General features: G+C 41.2%; 1 protein-coding gene across 1 annotated transcript in view; it reads right to left on the bottom strand.

Moving 5' to 3' along the window:
* Window positions 1-1989: 1989 nt before the first annotated feature.
* LOC115450946 overlaps window positions 1990-16727 on the bottom strand; it is a 33366-nt gene continuing 18628 nt past the window's right edge. Inside the window, 12 exon segments of the mRNA XM_037436892.1 lie at window positions 1990-3499; window positions 3680-4138; window positions 4140-4378; window positions 4410-4942; window positions 5099-5191; window positions 7509-7640; window positions 8594-8698; window positions 8784-9775; window positions 10772-11058; window positions 12905-13043; window positions 13774-13999; window positions 14844-14954. Coding sequence (XP_037292789.1) covers window positions 3444-3499; window positions 3680-4138; window positions 4140-4378; window positions 4410-4942; window positions 5099-5191; window positions 7509-7640; window positions 8594-8698; window positions 8784-9775; window positions 10772-11058; window positions 12905-13043; window positions 13774-13999; window positions 14844-14954 — 3372 coding nt within the window. The 3' untranslated portion in view covers window positions 1990-3443.

Below are 16727 nucleotides of genomic sequence, written 5' to 3'. Positions count from 1 at the left end.
AGCCTATAGCACTCCACGAACAAAGGGCTATCCAACGCAAAAAGAATTTTTCAGTTTGGACCGGTAGTTCCTGAGATTAGCGCGTTCAAACAAACAAACAAACAAACAAACAAACAAACAAACAAACAAACAAACAAACAAACTCTTCAGCTTTATATAATAGTATAGATTGGCCAAATATTCTTAAAAACTCAAGGTAGATTTCAAAGCAATAAGTATATTATTTGACATTGGGCAGATGTCACATGCCAATGTGAGAATCATTACAAATCTATCTTACAGTATCCGTATCTATTTGCAGAAATAGCCTCTCTCAAATTAATTCCTTTTACCAATATTACAATAACATTAAAATTCACATTTATTACTTGTAATTATATTTACAAACATTTTAAATGCAAACGCATTGGACCAATAACTTTAAAAGGATTGAACAAATGGAAGGTGAAATAGTCGGGAGTACATTTATCTACTAACACTGAAATCTACCTTTTAAGCGTTTCTAGCCATGGAAACTAATGAGATGCATAAACACCATACAATATTGTTTCACAGGAACATTCAATACCTTACATGTTGATATTATTACTATAACTCAAATATTTAACGTCTACTTATATATTTATAAAATAAACATGTTTTTTTCAACGAATTTCAATCCATTTGTGTTTAGAGCCGACTAGCTTTATGTTCAATGTGCGATGTGAGTGGCGTCACACTCATCTTGTAGTAACGTGAAGGCAGAGATCATCGCCCCTAGAATGCGGCATGAAAAACGACACGAACGTCCGTTTCGTTTGATTGTGATTGGTCGAAACCATGATGTGACTTATACGTTAGTCTCTTGGCCAATCACAATCAAACGACATGGATGTTCGTGTCGTGTTTCTTGTAACGTATTCTAGGAGCGGTCTTGCACTTATCGAGCATATACGTCCTTCCGTTTGACCAGACGCGACGTCGTCAGACGCGTAACGTTAGAGGAACGTACATGTTCCACAAACGCCAATCTTACCACTGCTTCAGTATAACAGTTCTGCGCAAGCGGCTTGTATAATGGTGCCCTAAAGCAGGTTTTAACTGTCCTGCGTTGTCACGTTAGGATGCCGTCACCCCAAAAGCATTTACGAATGTTTGTACGAATTTAGTGTATGTTGCTATTGTTTTGATTACTGTTGACATAACATAAATGAAAACCTTTGCAGCTGTCATCAGTGATAAACGCCGAGCATTATTACGTAGAGTATCGCGTATTTGGCTTACATGCAATTTTGATATCTATTGCAAAACTAATATGGTATTATTAAATACTTTTTATTTGAGAAACAAAAGGTTTAATTTTGATTTCCTTTATAAATCACAATAATATTTTAAAGCTATTGCAGAATTTAATATTGCATGACATGCACTCATTGTGTTACTTATATACCACACTGGTTCTCATACAACAAAAATACAACCCACGTGACAACTTGGCAGGCCAGTTCTTAAGAAAAGAATATCTAATAAGCAAAAATAACTTATTTGGCAACATTCCACCATTTGATGCCGACTGGATCAGTTCGTCCCTTCAATTGACGACTTCTCGAATCGCCACCATATGACGTCTTCACGCGGACCGCCAACTCAAAGTAAGGACAAATTTGTCTTACGTCGTGAAAGTATGCAATGACAACTAAATCCTTAATTTTATGTGAAAATCGTACAACGAAGATCATCAAGATCATATTTTATATCGTACGTTGTACTTTGCGTACATCGCGTCCCTAAGACAAATTTGTCCACACTTTTAAACGTGCATATAATACGCTAAAAATACTTTAGTGACTAAAGGCCTTTATAGTCATGTATATCCGTCGTAAACAATGTTTTCTTCCGACGTTAAACCTCACGCGACATAGTGGAACAAAACATTGATTTATCACAAATTTATACACTTATCAACAAAGTGGAAAGTTAATACGCCGTGTAAATAACTTCAACTAGATATTCTTATTTCGCGTAATGAGCAACAATACACATTTATTCATCGATTTGAATTATGCATTACGGAGAGCGACAACCCATCAGTCTCACATATACTCTATGTAACTCGACCACTGGCTTATTACGTGACGGAGTTAGGCATATTCTATTATGCTATTACAAGATGTTTATAAATATATGTACTCTATAGAATTTGTATGTTGTGTTTTATCCGTAATAAGACAACGGCCAAGCTAGATGGCACCGCTCCATACAAACATGGCCAGTTACATCTTAAGATCCGCAATTTATTTACATCACATTAACATGTTAAAACTAAAAATACATAACAAAATAGATTTGCATGGCTAGTTAGCAAAAAAAAATCTACCAAATATTTGTGATTACATAACAACACTCAAGCACAATAAAATTAACAGAAACAAAATATTACATGCTTTCGTAAAAAAACCTACATAATGTATGTGAATCTGGCGCGACAGTTAATAGGAGTGGCAGCAGACAGGCAGCATGCTCTCACTCGCGACACTCGCTTCATACTCAGCACTCGCCACTCACTCGGTGACTTACTCATCTCAATATTTATGTATTTTTATATTTTATACACATATAAAATATATAATGTTAAATATTTTACAGCGCATTACCGACGAGACGTTTATATTAGTTTCAAACGATGCACAGTAATGAATCACACATATTTTATTACCTAAATAGTTTTTGCTTGATCAATTTGTACACAGTTCCCAAAACACAATCACTAGCCGTCTAACACTCAGCAGTTAATGCGATACCATTACAAACGCACTCTCTTCTCATTATTTCCAACAGTCTAATGAATTAAACACAATCTTTTCTATATTTTTTAGTTCTTCCGATAATTCTCCTTTTATCTGGTAATATTGTGTAGTTTGGTAACAATACAAACTTTAACTTGGGAAATACAGTCACATGTATGCAAAACACGAAAAATTCAAAAATACAAGCGACAAATATCATGCTCAGGAAGATTCAAATTAACAATCAATTAAATCGAACTTTAGTTACATTATTGCGCGTCAGACTACATAATCTCAAATAAATACAAACATTGAGTTTTCGACTAACCTTATAATATTATTTTTTTATGATTTTTAAGTGTACATTGAACATTAAATGCCGTAGGTAGTTCTCGGTTAAGTCTCGTTCTGTGACCGCGCCGCGTGTGTCGCAGCTGCGCCCACATCGCTCACCGTCACTAGTTCACCTTCACTCACTTTAGTACGTTCGGTATGAGAGGGCATTGCGCTTGCAGCGTCCGACCGTCGCTCTCCCGCGCACTGTCCGTCAGAGTACGTAGAGATCACAGGGTTCGCGCACTCCACTCAATATTTCTCTTAATTTAAGCGACAAAAATATAATCCGATACACACGCGTGAGGGGGGCTCGGGGCGTGCGAAACTCGCACGCCGACGCCGCTACTCGCTGAAGTACCGCACCTTGCCGCCGCCGCATCGCACCACGTCCTCCCACGCTGTCGCACCGAGAACAATACGTGTGTAGAGTTAAACACAATAGTTCACAATGTCATAGTCATCAGGGTTATTTATATATTACAAATCCTCATTTTAACGATCTAATGGCTTTTCGTTTTTAAATATGGATGGATGGCAATAGTTATTCAAATGAATCCAAACAAAAAAGCAATACTGACCGTTGCCGACGTAGTCGATGATCTGGTGCAGGTGGTGCGTGTCCGCGGGCGGGTCGGGCGGCACGTAGCGCAGCGCCGCGCAGCCCGCGCGCACCGCCACCCCGCCCCCCGCGCCGCCCTCCAGCGCGTCCCGCACCAGGTCGCAGCGCGGGCGCCGCGCCGGGCCGCTCAGCAGCTGTTCGTTGATGTCGAAGCCGAAGGTGACGCCGTCCATGTCGCCGGGGCGCGCGGCGACGTCGAGCAGGATGACGGGCGGGCGGCGGTCGGCCACCACGTCGGGCGCGGGGCCGTCGGCGGCGCGCGGCTCGAGCGGCTCGGCGCCGGGCGCGCGCTCCCTTACGGTCGCGGCGCACGCAGGGCGGCGGCGGCTTGGCATCGCGCCCGTCTCTGCGGCGCCCCGCCGCCGGCGCGCGCACCTCCAGCGCGGGGTAGCCGTCCGCGTCGGCGGGCGGCGGCAGCGAGACATCCGCGGCACGCCGCGCCTCACCCTCGCCCTCCGCGTAGAAGTTACACGATTCGATCAAGTCGGGGATGTTGTGACGCGTGCGCGCGATGTCCGCGTATGAAGCGTGCGGCTGCGCGGGCGGCGCGGCGGGTGGCGGCGAGTGCGCCGAGTCGAGGTCGTCGTTGGAATCGTTGCTGCGCTCGGAGGGCGGCGCGGAGGGCGGCGCTTGGCGCGGTCCGGGCGGCGAGGGAGCTCTGGGGCGACGCGGCGCGGGCTCGTCGGCGCTGACGGCGTTGCTTGCGTTTCTTGGTGACGGTCTGGAAGTCTGTGAGCTCGGTGGTGGGGTCGTCGTGGTCAGGTTCGCGCGTGTCGCCCCAGGAGCGGCGCTCGGGCTTGCCGGCGGGCGGGTGGTGCGGGTGGTGCGAGTGGTGCGAGTGGTGCGGCGGGTCGGCGCGGCGCGGGCCGGCGGTGAGGTCCTCGAGCTTGGTGCGCGACACCTCCTCGAGCGAGGTGGCGCGCTTGACCTTGTCCTTGTCCTTGCGGCGCTCGGTGGAGCGCTTCTTGCCGGCCTTGTCGTCGGCGTCGTCCCGGTGCTTGGCGCGGCCGAGCTTGGGCGCGCGCGCTCCCTCTGCGTTGGACTCGATGAACCGCAGCAGCTCGTTCACGTCCTTGTCGCCTTGGTAACCATCTATCTGTCTGCAATCGATGACGGTCTCGTTTTTGGAAGACTTTTTCCTTCTGGGTTTCTTGTGTTGCGCGGAGCCCGCGAGAGGTGAGCTGAATCCTTGTACTGAGTTGCCATTTTCATCCAGGGATTTCTGCAAACAACGATATTAGATGAGCATTCGCTTTTTGTCATACACTTTCCAAACAGAGAGTAAAAGCAAGGTCGAAGAAATTATTAAACAAAAAAGCAAGGATAGATGTAAGTGCTCAGTATGCGTAGTGCCTCTGCGCTGTATACTTGTATAAACCTTATATTCGTCGGGTGCGGTGGTGGCCGTGGAGCCGTAGTTGGGTCGCGAGAGCGGCAGCCCATTGAAACTGCTCGGAATCACGCTGCGCGGCTGTAGAAGTGGACAATCATATTATAACACCATTGTTTATACCAATATTATCGTAATACTAAACATTTGCACACAATTTTAATGTAGTTAGAATACGTAAGATTCAACCAAATTGTAAACATCATTGTTCCGCTTTTTACTTTTTTGCATGTTATTTAGATTCGATTATAATTTAGTGGCAGTATAACAGTATTACTGCGTAGCTTTAGCATGTCATTATAAGTGTTCTCAAACTATATCAGATCGCAGAGCTGCTTTTCAATTGTTACACCATTTACAAACTTTATATAACCGTTAGTTTCGTATTCCATTGCATAGTGACATGGGTCAAAAAATGGCTAGCTTTAGTACTTCACTTTGTAAGCCATTTTCTTTAGGTATTAACTAATCGATGAACAGACTACTATGTTTAAACATACCAAATTAAACGTAAGGGTAAATAAAATTAGAATATGATTTAAGCAGAAGCATTGAGACTCGCTAACTTACCTTGCGATTTCTTATAGAAAACCTTTTAATTTTCGATTACACGAACTGGGAATCGAACCCAGACGCCTAGCGATTCAAAGAATGAATATGCCACCACTGGACCACTAGAAACATTAGACATTTAGAATTTAATAAATTTTCTATTTTGGAATTAGCTTTCATTCAAATGCAGAATGGTGCAATCATCGACGATATCAACCTTTAGACGTCTTATGTCCGATATTTCTCTTCAAATTAATCGGTTATTTTACTAGTTTCTGAAAACCATTTCATATTAATGAGAATGTCTATGGACCCTAAAAATGTTTATTTTAAATGATTATCCGTACTGATTTCATTTGAAAATCATTAAAAACACACACAAAATAAATAAAATGCCAATACGCTTACTCCGGTAATACGGCGTCGAAAGTCACATGACGTCACAGGTCTGTAAACACTAAACATATTAGTTTGGATGAAAGCTGATGTTACAAACGTGTGATGTCATAGCAACCCCAGTAAAAATTAATTTTACTTTTGGCTTTTAGTAAAAATAGCCAACATTATTTATATACATACGTCATTATGTTGCATACCTGTCAAATAACCTATTCTATCAACTACCTGATATATGGTAGCTGGGAACTGCATTATAATTCAAAATATTGGACAGAAAGCTACGCTAGAACTATTAGTCTGATGTTTATGTAAAAGACGATCGTTTATTCACGGCGTCTATTGTCGATATTGGTATCGTCGATGTGTGCAATAAAAAAAGATAGAAGAACTTGATAGAATTTAAAGATCACTAAACTTGTACTACATACTATCATGCTAAACTATACAGCTGCTCTAAGACAATTTTATACAGAAAATAGTAAAGAAAGAAGGTTAGGCCAAACTATAAGAAACTACATTGTAGCTTACGTTTGGCGGGTACTTCTGCTTTTCGGGGAGAAATTTCTTGCTCTACTAATCTATTCTTACAAGTTATGACGCCCTAAATTAATATTAGTTAATGTGGTTACCCTTTGTATTAATTCTAGTGTATATTATGACTATTAGTTCAGGTTGATAATTAGTTCTTTGAGATATTAGAAATACGAATTCCCACATCTATCAAACAGAATTAGACTATAACGATAGCAAAAATTATGTTGTTAGCTTTTTTAATTTAAAACATGAACAATAACAGCCGTTGTCACTAAACGATCCTAATCAGATTTTCGTTCCACCGCGAAAATGGACCAATCAGAAGTATTTAAAACACAAGTAGTTACAAATTACTTATTTTGTTTGGTGTATTCTCGGGATTGGATGTAAGGTAAAGATTGGAATCGTTTATTAAAAATGACCCTTATTTGTTTGAAACACGTGCGAGTTTATATGTGTAGGCACGGATCTTGAGCGTTGACTTTCAATGTAAGGAAATTATTATTAATACGTGAGCTAAACTAGGCAAGCATTTAGGTGCGCAGTATGATCATTAACGATACGACAAATTTAGATGCTGTCAGCTTACGAACATAAGAATATTTGGTCGATTCCATTCGACATAATTTTGACAGTTAAATTCAATATAATCGATGGGACTTGTGTGATCGTTGGCTAACGTCGAGATAACTGTCCCTGCGCCCCATGTTCAGGCTAAGGGTACTGTCACCAAAATTTTTTTATTTCAATACTTCTATACCCTTGCGACTTGCCCCAACTCCTGCCAGCTTCACGGTATTGTTTACACGGTGCGGAAGTGAAATACTGCAAGTTATCTTGGTATTCTATACTCGCTCTAGAGAGCAGGTGTGCAGCCTGTAGTTGTATCGCCCAAGCTCGGTGCCGTGCGTACCTGCAGCGCGTGTTCGGGCGAGGGTTGCGGGGGGTGCGGGGGGTGCGGGGGGTGCGGGCCGGCGGCGCGGGGCGCGGGCGCGGCGCCCGTGAGACTGGCCACGGCGCGGTAGCTCGAGCCCAGCTGCAGCGGCTGCACCACGCCACACACTCACTTCTGTCTACCCTAACTTTTTCTGCCGATGTTCTATTTTTGCACGTAACACCGAAAGATTGTGGTGGCATAACATATTTTATTCGATTTTTACGTATTCCACTTTTTAATCGACTTTAAAAATGGAGGGAATCCTATGTTCGACTGCATGTTATTTTTTATACGAAAATGAACGTAAATACGTCATAGAGCAAGTTGTAGTAATATAATTAACTAATTCTCTACTAGCATCGAAAAAGACATGTATGAACGAAATCATTATGTGAAAAAAAAATTAACAAATAGCCAGAGAAAACCAGTTTGTACACCGGTCGTTTTGTCCTCGCGTAAAAAAGTAAAACTTAAATTCAAAACTGTCCCAAGATAATAAAACCAATTATCGGCAGAAAAAGTCAGGCATTTCGACGATGAACTGTCAAGACCTTCCATCTGAAATTTCGCCTTTTTGAGATAATGAACTTAAAACCTTCAACGTTTAAGTGTAATTTTAGTTGATTTCGGCAGTTAGAAGGTATTGGCAATTCACTGTCGCTTTGTACTTACAAGTAACGTCTCGTTGTATTACGTCTACAACGTCTCCGTCGGCACCGCCAGGAGAATCGCTGAGACGATCGACTATCTTACGTATATCAATAATTGTACATTACAGAATCAACTATATAGGATGTTATGTTAGTGGTGAAGTGAAATATTATATAAGTTTATATGTTTCACCGTGAGTCGGCTTTTTGCACAAGCGTTATTAATAAAATGCAGTAAGTACCAGGCATGAACGAATTGAAAATAGCCAACAAAAAAATATCATTTTAACATAGGAACAATTTAAAAAGTAAGTTACAAGATTAAAACGATCAAAAAGTGTGCAAATGGTGTAAGTTAACATGAATTATATAAAACAGAGGCGGAGCTGAAAGTGTGTCGAGATAGTTCACCTTGGCATCGACTGCGACCGCCGACTGCGACGCGGACGACGTCGTGTTGCAACTGGCCACAACCTCCGGTGTTGTGATGCAACTAAACGGTATAGCGGAATCGACCTGCGAAAACACAATCACTTCAGAACCCGCCGCCAACACTTCGCATCATGTAATTGTACAGTGCATGCAATACGTGGGCCCCTACCTCGTCCGTAATAGGCGACAATCGGCTTTTGATCGAAATCATTCTATCGCCTCTGAGCTGGCTCTCAAATAACAGCACTTTCAGAGCGTTTTTATTAAATGCCTCTTTCCTCATGTCGCTATTTTTAGGTACTACAGCCTTTTCCTTTTTATTCTTTGCCGGCTTAGCAACAGCGGTGTTACCAGGCATGTACGGATTGATATTATTATTGGCCTCTAATTCTTTCACTCGCATAACGTCATCACAATTGGTAAGCGTAAGCAAGCGCTTAGGAAGTGTTAGGAAAACGTAAGCATTGTTAGGCAGCTCTGCTAATACGTATCGATCGTCGCTAGTTTTATTTTCACTCAATTTAGTTAATTTATCATCGACGTCTTGTGTGACGTTTAAATTATCCAGATTTTTTTCAGTGCGCACGGTGTTTGAGTTTAAAGACACACCGCAATCTTTATTATTAGCTATACAATGATCACTGGCTTCAGCTTGATCATCGTTATTAGTTTTCAGATTAGTTTGAATATCGTTTTTTTCCATCTGTCCCTTTTCAATATCCAATCTATCAGCTTCTACATCTTGCACATCCTTATCATCGATTTGCATATTTTCCATGTCCTTAACTATTACATGATCCATTTGGTATTCCTTGTCCTTATCGCTCCTACATCCTTTGGCATCCTTAACAGCGTTATTATGTGCATCTAAGAGTTCAATACTATTGTCGTTGTCCTTATCACACCTATTTCCTTTGGAATCCTTTATAAGGTTCTTTTTAACATCTAAGATTTCAATACTTTCAAATAGACTTTTCATTTCAGTAAATTCTTTCATTTCGAAGTAATCGTTATCACCGAGAGTTCCGCTTGGATCTGCTTCAGTATCCAATAATTCCTCGAATCCTTTTTGATCTCTGGTTTTTATTACATCAAAACAATTGTCTTTGGAATTCTCTAACGCCTGGAAAAGTTTTTCCTGATCCGCTACATATTCCGAAAATTATTCCGATTTGCCTTTACTTTCAGTAGCAATCATGGAAATATCTTTTAGTTCTATATCTTTTACGGAAAGAGTCTCATATTTTTTTTGGTTTATTACTTTAGTATCATTTTCTAAGGCGCTGGATTTTTGTGATGTTACTTTATCATAATTTCCAGAACCACTTTCTTTAGCTTCCCGTGAAGTTTTATTACTTTTTGTAGTTTGATTAAATTCGACACTTACATTTGTAGATAATCTAAATTTATTTGATTGGGTTTGTACATCGTTTAGACCCTGGTTTATTTCTTTACACGGATATTTTTTTACAAATTTATTAGGACCATTTTCTTTAACACCATCGTCCGGTGATGCGGGTTTACCAACGGACATGTTTCGGATGTTTCTAGGATTAATTGGTACCGACTTTGGCGTCACTAAATTTTGCCCTAAAGAACCCGTAGACGTTTTCTTAAAGATAGCAACATTATTAACAACATTTAAATATTGTGTTACTTCGCTATGAGCATATGCATTGATTTTATTGGATAAGGCGTCTCTGTCATTGGATAAGTTTTGATTAACTCTTATTGATTCACCTGAAATACCCATGTAAGTACTTGGAGAGAGAGCAGAGTGTTATTCGGCATTAATAATATTATTTGAATTAGCGCATTCTGTATAATATATTATGCCAGTTGGTGCATGCGTACTGTCATGGTAATTAGTACATAAAGAGTGTTGGACAGGCACGTGAAGATTGCTTTCCTTATTTATTTCACTTGAGGGTTGACACTGACCAAAACCATTAAAAGGGTTCGAATAGGCAGATAAACCTTCATACCATCTGTTGACATTGTCATTCCAAATTTGTGATTCCAAATCTTTGTATTGCGATTTCCGTCTCACATCAGAATTGCGACTCGTGCGTTCGACATGGCTCGCGTCGGTCGCATCATCCCATTTTTGTTGGCATTGCTTAGCGTATTCAACCGGGCCGCGCGGACATTCCTTACCTTCTGGTGTTAGGACACGGGACGCGTGTCCGTGTTGGCCACCACCACCGTCATCGAGGCGTGAGTCGCGCGGCGCCCTGGGGCGCAGTCCGTTCATGAGTTTGGCCTGGTGGTGGTCCGCCGGGGCGGGTGGGGGGCGCACAGGGCGGGTGAGTGAGTGATGCGGCGTACGCACCTGGTTGGAGGCGGTGGTGGTGGTGACCGCGCGGCCCGAGCACACGCTGCCGCTGCCGATCTCCAGCGTCGCGCGCGCCGTGTACGTCATCGGGTACGTCGGTTTGCTCCTTCTGCGAACAATTAACCCGACGCTTTTATACGCTTTTGATACGACCACGACAAAGTCACTCCACTGCACCGAATGCTGAGTGAAGTAGCGGCCAGATTGAGCATCACTTGAATGGAGGTGATTATTTCTCAGCAATCGACAAAATAACTCAATCCGGCCTGTTCAAAACCTACTTGTTACGACACTTGCGTTTATGGAAACGTTAAATTATTTCAAGCGCGATATTAAAATAACCAAGGCGACTTCTGAAAACGCAGACTTTTTATAGAATTTACCACCGCCAGTAACACATGTCGTGTCAATGTACCGGCCATAATCACGGTTCTAATAACTAGAAACTTACTTAGGTGTTTGTTAATGTACGAATAAAAAAATATCGTTAATGCAACCCGTTTTAACTTTATTTTAAACGTATGATTTTTATCTACTGGAATTACTTTTATGTAGCAACTGTACAGACACTCGTTACTGTGATACACATCTAAAATATATTCAAGGAAATTTACATTATTTATGTTGAATATAACAAATAGTACCTATGTTCATAAATTTGACACAATCTTACTGTGATTATAGTGCATCTTAACCGAAGTAAAATTGGTCATATTTTTTATTTTATTAAAATTCAAGCTTTGTCTAAATTACATCCACTATTCAATGTACTTTTAAAATATAACATAAGTCATTTATATAACTAATAATATAAAAAGAATGAATCTAACAAACATGATATTAGGTTTTTTTTTTAAATTGTGCGATATAGCATTAGCTTCGTCCTCGTCATCATGGGACGGAACACCCTTCACAAAAAGTGGATACTTATCCTGTTTTCACCTTTGCATACTGTTTTGGGAATATAAGTGTGATGAGTGATGGTGTTTTTGTTTGATCTAAACAGATCGTACCAACTGCAGGCACTATAAATGCTTCCAAGAGTTTCGCGAGTCGATGGCCCAGGGACGAGCAAGTTGATATGGAGAATGAGAAAAGTATGAATTGTAGGTAAAGTCGAGCGCACATGTTCCCCCCACCCCTCCTCTACTGCTTTAACAATAACATACAGCAGAGCGTAACTGAGCGTACGGAATATTAGGAATAGAATTGGTGAATTCATTCGAGTTTTGACGTACGGGAATGATTGATCAAGCAACTCAAGTCATAGACTTAGGGCATTGGTTGCTTTACATTGGGCAACATTTTTAGAATCTCTAGGGGTGGGGTTCAGCTGCCTCTCCCTACCCTGCCCAGTAGTACCTGCCCCTCTTGGCGACGCCCTTGAATGCATCAAACTGTCAAACAGATGTTTCAATTCGTATTACAAACATTCAATCAGATTAAGTCGCGTCGTTCAGCGCGATTCTTGACCTCAGCGTTAAGTTCTCGTTATGCGTTATATAGTTACCATCTACGAGTGTTATGCAAGTTATATCGGTACAATCGTGAACGCTTAGTAAAAATAAAGAAAATATTAGACTTGAAACGAACAGATAGAGTTATTGCTCGTAAATTATCACAACAACGAATAAATAAACTAAATCAACATAAATAGCTAAATATATACTGTAGCGCGTCCTGATATTTTAGCCAATTGCACGCTGTTTTCTTTCTTTAAATAAATACTGAATACACTAAACGTCTACCTTCAAAATATATAGTTTTGATTAAGTCCCTTTTCGCGATCAATACGAAGATATCGAATCGTTTAAGTAATCGTTTGGTTTGTTTTTACTAAATACGTTAAATTCAACTAGCTATAGGCTCGCCCTCTATCATATCATGCGACGGAATAAACATGGCTACAGTGCGCCACTGTATCACCATCGGAGCTGGCGTGCGCTCGGCGGTACCTGTTGAGCAGCTCGAGGTCGTGCGGCGCGTTGGCGTCGCTGGCGGACACGCGGCGCTCGGCGAGCGGCGGCGGGTTGACGCAGCGCACCGTCGCCAGGTACCCCGCGCCGCGCGCCGGCTCCTCGCTCAGCAGGGACGCTGCAACACAAAACACACCAGTGACGAAAGGTGAAATTTTTCAAAAGGTCACCCGAGGAAAAAAAAATACTTAGTTAACATATCGCGGCCAGATGATTACTTATGTAAATTAAACTATTTTTCGAATTTTATCGCGGTTTTAATATTTTACTTTTCTCTCGACGTTTGGAAGACTTTGCAGCTTTCATGGTCACGGGGGGGACTTAGGTGTTGTTCATCCGCAAAGTCAAAGTTACAATATCTAACTACATTTACAAATATACAACTTTTTTAAATTTTTAGCTGTTGGTGGTCCGATCTACGCAGAATGAGCAATTAAGCTCGCGGCCAATTTAACAGAAAACAAAAACTAAGACAAACTTAAATAAACCTAAAAGGGAAGCCGGTAGGAATCGGATAGTATGGACGTTTCGCCATTAAAACATACACATATTACTTATATTTTAACACGGTTTACAGTTTATGACTACAATTAACGCCATGCTGCCTAATAATTTTGCTTATTATATTATATTATGAATATTCATCTGTTTACATATATCCCCGGCCAAGTTTGTATACTACACACGCCAGTACGGCGCACGCAACCGTTGCAACTTCAGATCGAAGTTTTCCAATAGATAAACAGTGAGTATGCGTAACATTAGTTTTTAAACCGTTTTCACTTGAAAGAAAGTCAAAGATTTAATTAGCAAGATCTAGTTACAATTGTTTATTGTTATGTATTTACATGTGTCGACGCCGGAGGGCAGACTGCCGCCTTGCGTGGCGCGCGTAGACACATTGGAGGGCGCGGGCGCGTGTCGGCGCGCGTTGTGTCGGCGCGGGCCGGCGGCGGGCTCGGCGGCCAGCGCGGCCACCAGGTCCTGCAGCGAGCAGCCGCGACAGCCGCCCAGCGACCGTGCCGCCGCCGCCTCGCACGCCTGGTCGTCCTGTTCGGCCTCCTCGAGCAGCTCCTAAGCACATCAAGTGTTCGGTTCAAATTTACTTTAACGCTTCATGCATTAGTCTATTTGCTGTCCAAATTGAGACCATCAAGAATAGGGCTGGTGTGTGAAAAGGGGCATGCAAAAAAGTTAATAGTAGTTTCAAACCAATTTCGCATATATTGCAGTGCAAAACAATACTCGCATATATCACAACCCACTTAGCTCAGTATCTAATACGTTCTCAACAACTGTTTATTATTGAGAATACCATAAAACATTAAATGAAAACTATTATGTAAACGATAGCATCACGATTACAATTACATACAAAAGTATTATGGACGCAAATCAAACCACATAAATCATTTATCGTCAATTGTTGTGCACAACTTTAGCTCTTGTTAGCGAAACGTCAAAAACGTCACGAGAAAAAAATGGTAACGACACTACAGTATTCAATACTCTTAATCGAACACATTACGCAATTACTTTTGAATACTCGTTTGATCGTACTAAACAATTAGTGCTCCATCACAATCATATTTATACGACTTCGCTAAATATGTCAGTTCATTCTACATCCGCCTACGTCTCAAAATGTAAACCATCATTATTGTTACTTTTGCAATTTACTTTGTCACCGTGATTTGATTTTGTTGACATGCTAGATAGCAAAATCAGAATCAGACAATGAGATTGCATTTCGAAGTACTCATGTAATCGTGTGACTTGCTCCTGCCGAGTATGCTACCTGTGTAATGACTGCTTATTGCCTATTGCCGAGACCGCGCGGAGGTGACGCTCGCATGGAGTTTCCGATAATAATCATAACACTTCCTCAGTAAGACAAGCATTACATTATGAAACTCACCTTGAACAAACTGCTTTTACCCTCTCGATCTTTGGGACCTTTGTAGGCGATAGCCTCTTCAAGGAGCGCCTGAAGACTTTTGTCGTCCAAAGCCTCCACGTCTTTGTTATTCTGCAAATTATTTAACCTCAATGAGTGGTTGTGTTTATACGACAATTCTGCAAAACGCTCGTTCCCGCCCCGCCGGTGGGAAGCGCGCGACTAGTAATAATATTGAACGTTTATCGGCATTAATGTCAAGGTTAGAAAGTTAGTGACGGCCTCCCTTATCTGTCGGCTTTCTGACACTCCGTCACGGACGCGCCCGCAATCAGGGCCTTTATTCTGTATGATAGTGTAAACGCGTAACACGGCCGTGTCATGTTATCTTCGAGAAATGTGCGTGGAATGGTATTCTGTAAGCCAAATTTCTATAGTCCTAAACATGATGCGTTGTGTTACGTGCTTGTTACGCACTGTCAAAATAACGTGCGGGATAGAGAATAAGGCCCCAGCGCGTCAGTGGTTCTCGCGTTCGTCAGTTGTCACCAAATGCTGTGTTTGGGGCGTTATCGTCGACGTATTGTGGATGAATTATTTACGTACTTTCGCGGTAAATATTACAAGACAGATGTTGAGATAAGTGATTCAGTAAATAATCTTAGTGTTATACGTAAACACCGCATACGTTTCAGTAACATGAAAAGATTATTGTAAGCTGACTTTTACTCCGGAAAAACTGTTTGACGCGGCGATAATTTATCTACAAAAACTCACCTCAAATGACCTGAATAATGAGAATACAGTAAACACTACAGTGTGAAGTTGTTTGACCTTAATAAATATTATAATTAATATGACATTTTAATTATGCGAAAGGTGAAGTTAATATCACCCTTCGAGACACTTTATGTGAATATAACGATCCAATGAGCTTAAAGATGTTCAGAACCTATAACACGTTATACCCATGTAAAGCAGAACATCTTATTTTATTTTTGTTATATAATGATCCAAATATTGGCCAATCAGGGAAGGTCCGACCCCTGATGGTCTTTAGATATGTGCCGGCTTTTCTTACTCGTTGGTAACCGGCCCCGAAACGGGACTAATCAGTCTGATCGACACACTAAAGCGGGTTTGTCACCATGTGTGCGATGGTTGCTATGCAGACGGGTACAAAATATGTCCGGTATCCTATCGCTAGCCATATACTATTACCATAAGTAATAACATCGACACAGGTAAAAAATTTCACAAACATTTCACCTCACGTGTTTTTTCTAGGTACCGCTGTAATTTCCACCACGGTACTTGGTAATGGGGATAAAGGTGCACCCCCGACTGAGGAATTTCAGTGATCCTGGAGGGGAAGATGAGAAAAAGGATTCTTAGAGCTCTAGCATTATGACGCGTTTTACAAAGCTTGTAAAGGCACGCATAGTCTTTTTGGAATATTATTTAAAACTTACGACAGTTCTCGCTCACACTTTCAATATTTTTCACACACCAGTGAGTACAAAAATCTTTAATTTTAACTAAGTATAACAACAAATTCGTTACCAAACCTCTTTCCTTGAAAAAATATTGCGATAAAATGTTCACGGTATTCATACAAAGCATACAAGTAATAACTGACTAATACGTGTTATATTACAATACATATAACGAGATACATTATAATCAGAATGTAGATAAAACAAATTACATCACAATAAACAGGTAAATCACTCAAGATATCAATTTGCGAAAGTGCTCGGTAAAATGTACCGCTGACGTCATTGTTGGATTATTCTTAACGGATTTTAAGAACGCCTTTCTACGCAACAACGTGCGTATTAGATATTAATATTGCGAGTACACGCAAGACTATTCTAACAAAATAAAAAAGAAACTTTTTAAATT

Source organism: Manduca sexta, chromosome 9, assembly GCF_014839805.1.
Source record: "Manduca sexta isolate Smith_Timp_Sample1 chromosome 9, JHU_Msex_v1.0, whole genome shotgun sequence".
In the NCBI taxonomy this organism is placed as follows: Eukaryota; Metazoa; Arthropoda; class Insecta; order Lepidoptera; family Sphingidae; genus Manduca; species Manduca sexta.
This window is presented reverse-complemented; position numbering and strand designations above follow the sequence as displayed.